General features: G+C 33.6%; 1 protein-coding gene across 1 annotated transcript; it reads right to left on the minus strand.

The window, feature by feature from the left end:
• Positions 1 to 473: 473 nt before the first annotated feature.
• On the minus strand, positions 474 to 6892 carry LOC108486998 (membrane-associated 30 kDa protein, chloroplastic). The gene is made up of 11 exons (XM_017791188.2): positions 6573 to 6892; positions 5574 to 5695; positions 5354 to 5464; positions 5023 to 5087; positions 4856 to 4937; positions 3791 to 3865; positions 3034 to 3104; positions 2860 to 2942; positions 2118 to 2182; positions 1303 to 1377; positions 474 to 861 (listed from the first exon to the last, which is right to left on the minus strand). The coding sequence occupies exons 1-11, from the start codon at positions 6706 to 6708 to the stop codon at positions 742 to 744; spliced, it is 1005 nt and encodes a 334-aa protein (XP_017646677.2). The 5' UTR covers positions 6709 to 6892; the 3' UTR covers positions 474 to 741.
• Positions 6893 to 7162: the final 270 nt, after the last annotated feature.

Here is a 7162-nt window from a genome sequence, read left to right on the forward strand (position 1 = left end):
CTTTATTCAAAATTAATCAAGTGCAAAGTTTTGAAAATTTCAAGTACTTTGCTTAATTTGAATGGAATGACTTTGCAAATAAGACCGAAATTCTTGCTCTTAACAGCGAAGGTATTGTGATGGCACCTCATTTTTCGTTCAATGACCGCAATTTATAGTCTCCCTCTACTTGAAGTTTTGACACGTCTCCTCCTTCAACTTGGTAAGCAATTTCTACAGTGTCTTTAAGGCTCCCATAGAAGTAGAACAGTTCCATGTCGACCAAAGAAGGGAATTTCAATACAATATTCACATAATCGGGTATACTAAAATCCTTCGGAAGAGACAGAGAAAAGTACCTAACAAGGGCCAGGGAATCGTGACTCAGTCCTTGCATGCCGCCTGTAATTGACTCTATATGTATATATAAAGTATTCTGTTTGTCGCCAATAAGGTATGCAAAACAGATTAAAATGCTAAATTGCCATGGACTATTTGTAGTATTGTACATTAGCAAGCTATTGAATAAATGGTCCAAAAACATGGGTCGTTGCCGCTGGTGCGCAGTAGGTTATAAGGGCAACATGACAATGATAAATACATAAAAAGTATGTACATAACCATCCAAAACTGGTTATAGTTCATTGATCTTGGACTACAGCTATACAAATGATCTGTTTGGATTCTAGCTCAATATGATAAAACTGTTTTGGTTTGTTCATGAAATAAAAATACCATCATTTGAGTATCCAGATCAGGAACTTAGAAGTCCTTTGCCTTTCGCCTCAGTTCATTGAGCTCCATCTCAATCTCAGAATCTCGATAAGGAAATGCTGTATTTGTGCTAGCAGAAACAGCTCTTCCAGGTGGAAGCTCTCCTTTCTGTTAGTCAAAATAAGAGGCCAAAAGAGAATTAAAAACTTCCATAAGGTTGAAATTCAAGACACTGTACCTTTGGCTTACAGCTTCAGAAATAAGTAATAACCATGAGGTTTTGACCGACTGTGGGGAATTTTTTTCCTCCTCAAAGTACTACTCTAGTTGCCAAAACAGACTAGGGAAAGGGGAAAAAATATGCACAAAAAGATCCTGCATGTTCAGTCAATTCTGATTCATTTTATTTTATTTTATTTATTTTTTCCTTTAGTTTTCTGGTCAGTCAGGTCTGAATTCAGTTCATCACCCAACATCCAGATGGAGCTCAATATATTGTTAACGTAATTTAATTTTAAAAGCCTAGTATAGGCAGGGAAGTTATGTATGTGAGAGAACCTAATATAATCAAACAGAACCTGCCATTCATGAAACAAGTATGAGACATACCTGCGAGCTACCAGAGAGTTCCCTTTTCATTTTTGCAAGATCATCATCAACTGATGTGCTCTCAAGTAATGCAAACTGCAAATTGAAATGAGATCGAAAAATACATTATATTATCATAGCGGAAGGGTTCTACAAATGCTGCAGCACATTGTAGTTTTGCATTCTTATTATAAATTTTCAGGTGGTAAGACAATCCAGATTTTCTGACTAAGAACTGACTATAATTCTGATTTTTATCTTGAAATTAAAATAAAAATATTAATAATCCCGACTACATGACCTTCATGCCACAACTACAAAAACAATGGCTACCACATCAAATTGACTTTCCATCTATTTTCAGTTCAGGGAACTTACAGGACCTTTTCCTTATTTCCTGTCCTAGAAGAAATTCAACAGAAACAAAAAGAACATAGCTCCCGATTTCAAAAAGATGCAAGCATAAACCAAAAAACTGTTGGTTGAAGTGGTATCAACCTCATCCTGTAAGGATGAGAGCAAAAGTTCTGTCCCCGGGAAGCACACTTGTTGAGAAGACTTTACCCTAAACACTCCTGGCCTGACAGAGATTAGTCTTGAATCTAATGTGGCTTGGGGATACCCTAGGTTTACACCAAAAAAATTCAAGCATAAACCTACAGCTAAATTGACGTTTATTAGTCACACCATCAACAAGCCATTATGTTGTTAAATACCAGGCCTATGATGGCCACTGCCATTAATGATGTATATTTCATATATCAACAAGAGAAATTTGGCCATATAAAGTTCATATCAGATTCAAAGAATGCAAATAAAGATAAAGCAGTTACTACCTTTCCTTCAAGATCATCAGTGGTTAACTGCCCAAGAGCTTCTGCTTCAGACTCCATTGCCAAAACTGTCAAAAAAATACATATATAAGCAAGGGATGGTCAATCTAGAGTGATCAAGAACTGCATTTAGGAGGGATTTCAAATCATCAGGTGCATGATAAGGATGCTTTCAGACTATGTATTTTGACTCTTCTGTTCTTTTTTTAAGTACCCCTGACTCGTACACATTTGAAAATGAATAAGGGGATATGACCCTCTAAGGACCTTCTATATGGATGAAAAAGATGAATATACTCATATCGGACACATACCCTATCTGATACTTACACCTAAGTCTGAGTAACAAGGACTTTATATAAATAATATATGATTATTAATAGCACCACTTTTATGAAACTTTTAGTTCAGAAAATTATAGTTGATTAAACAGCATCATTTGTAAGCCAATAAGGACACCCGAACTTCAGAACTCCTCACATCCCTTAGCAAATTGATTTTTCAACTTGGGAGCTTCTTCACACCTCAGCTTCCTAAACAGGAACTGGAAATACTGTGTCAGTGCACTAGAAGAAATCACCCAATAACTTGATTGGATAAGACTTTAATGTTTAAGATATGTTCAAGAAAGTTAATTAGGCACACTTTCTGTCAAGTTAAATTCTAATCTTGCTAACGCTGAAGCAGAAATTAATTTGCAATTCTCACTTAGAAAAAAATAGCTTCCAACCTAAGATTAGCTCACCTTTCTCTTCCATTTTCTCAAAAGCTGATAAAGCATTGCTTGTGTTGACATTTCCAACCATCTCATTAACTTTTGTTGCAGTTCTGAAGAAACACCAAAGTGATCATGACCAGAAAGTCCAATGTATAAAACACAGAGAAAAAGGGAGGTCACAATGGGAATAGTGGAGATTACTTTGCAGATTGAGCCCGAGCTTTCAATGTGTCTTTCTTTGACTTTGCCTCTTGTATCTTACTCTCTAAAAGCTACACAAAATGAAATTCAGGAAATGAAATAGCAAACAAATCCATCAATGTATAAATACCAAGGTAAAAAATTACATACATAGTTCTCTTATTACATCTATTATTTATTTATTAAGTGTTTCATCAATTTTATTTCCATCAAATTCATCGGTCATAATTCTAAGGCAAAATGATGTCTCAGTTTAACAAAATGACCTACAAATTATATTAAGAGGCATATATATCAAGATAGATTGGATAATTTTCAAGCTACTTGACATCCTGCAAATTCCTCAACACATTGCTGACATGAAGCTTCCCTGATAACTCAGCAACTTACATGACAGCTAAACCTGCTCCATCATGTTTTCAGCACAATTTACTATCTCTAACTAATGGATCATATACAGCAAGATGATAGTTCAGTTCCATATCCTATCTTATTCCAGGTTCCTAATTAACCTATAATTCTAAAACCAAGATCAACACAACTCTCTTTCATGTTTCATATATTGAAAACAGATCTTTAACCTTTAGATTTTCAAGTCTCATATTCCAAGACATAATAATCATTTATTTCAATTCATGCCAAATGTTAAGTAAAGTGAATTCAAAACCTAAGCAGTATATGACATAATCAAATTCCAAACCATCTAAATAAATAATATTTCAATCAATTTAGAGTAAAAAGTTAAATAGAAAGATACCCGTGTGTTAGAGACAAGATTATCAACAACGGTTTGCTGTTGATCAAGTTGAGCTTTCAATGAATTAGCATTATCCTGCAACAAAAGGAAAATGATGATTAATCAACCATTCAGTCAGAAAGATACCATCCACTTTAGGAATTTAGAATTTAACAGGTCCTAGAACTAAAAAAGAATCCATTTTTATCAAATTCTATGCATCAGTTAGTTTCAAGCTCTTAGCCAATAAACCAAATACTCTGCCCCCTTGTCTTTTTGTAAGTTTGTGTTAGAACAAGACTATGTTGGGAGACATGAAGGAAACAGAAAGGAGACATAAAAGTACAAAAGTCAACACCAAAACCTCAAATCTCAAGCTTTTAATTCCAAAACCAAAGCTAACAGAAATCAAAATAACAAAAACCACTTATATCTACAACTTATAATCTTAAGATTCAAAATGCCAACACTAATCCTAAAATATCCTACAAACCAGAAATTAGAATTTGATCCATAAAAATATTAAAAAGCAATTGAGAATGTCCTAAATGGCTTTATTTCTTATATCAGCCATTTTTTTCCACTCATCAGCTCATCTTTTCTCTCTCTTTTCTTCTTCCTTCTCCATATAAATTCAGCATCCTTTTATATATTCTCTACTTTAAAATGAACAAAAGTAATAGAACCATAAAAGCCCGAGCCCAACAAAACTGATCTGTTTTTCCTTGTTGCAACTCCAAACCATAACTTCTCCATAGATTGAAATGGTAAACTCTAAAAATACAATCACCACGATAAACGGCTAAACTATGCTAATCTTGTTAGTTTAAATTTCCAGCTTCTCAAATCCTTTAGAAAGACAAAAAAGAAAAAAAAAAAAGAATGTTCAGCAAACGCCTTGACTAGGGAAAATTTACTTCTATATCAAATTTTAGCTGTCCTATCATCTTATTGAAATCAAATACTTGGAAAAAAAATTCATTAATGTTCTTTTGACAAATTTCAAGGAGTAAGAAATTGTAGATATGGAATGATTTTATATGAATGCCCAGAGAAACTCTATCTGATAGCAGGATGACATCTTACAGCATAAGATTTACGCCTCTTGAGGGCTTCACGTGCAAGATCTTCTTCTCCTTTCTGAAGAGCCAACTGTGCTTTACGGTACCTATATGAAACCAAAACGTAAAGGGACATTTAAATACCCACGATTTGGCAGCTAGAGGAAAATAAAAAACTCCTTAATCAATTACCAATCTTCAGAAGCCAGCTGTGCAGCTTTATACTTATTTTCCAACCGCTTTTGAGATGCTAATACCTTCAAAAAGGATAAAAGATAACATGTATAGTAAAGTGGGAAGAAAATTACACTGGAAAGGAAGAACGAAAAGTCACATAGATTCTAAGACCATAAAGGCATCTATAGTTGAGTAAATGAGCAATGGGATCATGGATAAAAAAGAACAAAAGAATATTAAAAATGATAAAATAAAGGTGAGACAAAGGAGATCACAAGAACAGAAATAAAGGATCCAAAAGACAACTTAAGAAAGAAACAAAATAAATAAATAAAATGAGGCTTACTTGCGCTGTGGCCTGTCTCATCTTTACCAAGTCATCATTCATTTCAAGCACAGCTTGATCTAAAATTTTCTCTGGGTCTTCAAAGGAACTTAAGAGTGCATTTGCATACGACTGCCATCATTGTTGAATTTTCATGTTATTGATGTAACAGACCAAAAGTTGGAATCAGAAGCCATGGTATTGTTACATTAATGTATATAAACAGGTCCTAAACTCTGACCTTAACAACTCTAGCAAACCGATCAAAAAGGTTCATGCGCGTACCAAGGGCACCTCCTCTTTGTCTGTAACAATGAGATCTTCCAGGAACACTCCTTAACCTTGTAAGTTTTAGGGAAGCTACTGTTTAAAGGGAAAAAAGGGAAAATAAAATGACAAACCACTTTAGAAGTTAATATTTAGCTCCTTCAAATGATGTTAGAGGGTCTCTAAAGTTGGTATTGTCATGTCGTATGTATGTCCTTCTTTACAGGAGTTTCACACTCCCTAATCATAAGTTAGAATGCAGATAAAATAGTCAAATAGAAAAATGGGAGGAAGAAAATGGGTTGAAAAGATGGTGGCTTACATGATAAGCAGTTCAAAATTTCATTACCAAAAAAAAAGCCCTTCACTAAAAAAGCATACTTAATTGCTAGAGAACCGAACCAATTCATCAACAAATTTTTTATGTTATAGAACTCGTTAACTTTTTTGACTTGTAAATCATACAAATGCCGTTATCCAGAAAACCATTTATGCTTTAATAATTTAACGTCTTTAAGAACACATTTGACTCACCACTTAACTAAGCTTTTGCTTTAACTATACCATTAGCAGACAACCAATAAACCAGTAGCTCATTGAACATAGAAATGCCATCATCAATTCAACCAGTTGAGCTTGAAAAGTATTTTATGTATTCCATTTGAGTTAAGTTAGCAGCCTAGTCAATCTACTTATCAAATAAGATTCATAGAAACCCTGTTTTCACTAATAAAGCTATGTAAGACACAATGACTCTAAAATTACAATAAGAATCAAAGCCTTTTTTTTTTTTTTCCTTTTAAGAGAAACAAAGCATAACTTTGATATATGCCATCTAATAAACAAAACTCAGTTCCAAATTCTAACGCTGGTCTTCTTCCAAAAGCAAGTAAAAGGGGAAAAAAACTGCATTAACCATCTTAGAAAATAGAAATAACGAATACCCATTTAAATTGAAGAAAAGGAAGAGTACCTCCGCCATTGAAGAAGGAAGAAGTGAGTGGTTTCTTAACTAAACAGAGGGTGCTACTATTCCCCGAGCTTGAAGAAGAAGCAGTGGGTTTCAATGGTATGGTAAATCCTGAGATTATGTGAGACTTGACAGCCATCTTAGGATTAATGGGAACAAAAATTGAAGGGTTTTATTGCCTTTTTTTTTTTTTTTTTTTTTTTGAACAAGGTTTTATTGCTATGAGAAAATAAAGAAATATAAATTTTATAGATAGAAATTAAAGAGATGAAGAAATCACTCTCGCAAATAGGCGTTTTCAGATTCGGATTTTTTCCCCTTTATATATGTGATTGATTTTGATTTTCGTCCGGTGCTGCCCAAAAACGTTGAACCGGGGGTGGTTCAATCGGTTCAGCTCTAGCTCTCGGTTCGATTTTATAATCATATATTTTTATGAGATTAATAAATTAGATTTTGCATTCCAAAATCTAAGAAAAATATAAGATTTTTCAATAACGTATTGTCCAATAAATAAAAAATTTCAACATTAAAAAACGCTTTATTATATTTCTAGAAAAAATTAACTACAAAATTACTCTAAAATTATATAG

Source organism: Gossypium arboreum, unplaced genomic scaffold (assembly GCF_025698485.1).
Source record: "Gossypium arboreum isolate Shixiya-1 unplaced genomic scaffold, ASM2569848v2 Contig00755, whole genome shotgun sequence".
In the NCBI taxonomy this organism is placed as follows: Eukaryota; Viridiplantae; Streptophyta; class Magnoliopsida; order Malvales; family Malvaceae; genus Gossypium; species Gossypium arboreum.

What these genes read in the sequence shown, in the direction of transcription:
- LOC108486998 (XM_017791188.2), bottom strand. Translation starts at nt 6,708, where the DNA reads ATGGCTGTCAAGTCTCACATAATCTCAGGATTTACCATACCATTGAAA. An exon ending in TTCCTTCTTCAATGGCGGAG is followed by an intron (nt 5,696 to 6,572) that starts GTACTCTTCCTT and finishes CCCTTTAAACAG; the next exon opens with TAGCTTCCCTAAAACTTACA. An exon ending in AACTCTCTGGTAGCTCGCAG is followed by an intron (nt 862 to 1,302) that starts GTATGTCTCATA and finishes TTTGACTAACAG; the next exon opens with AAAGGAGAGCTTCCACCTGG.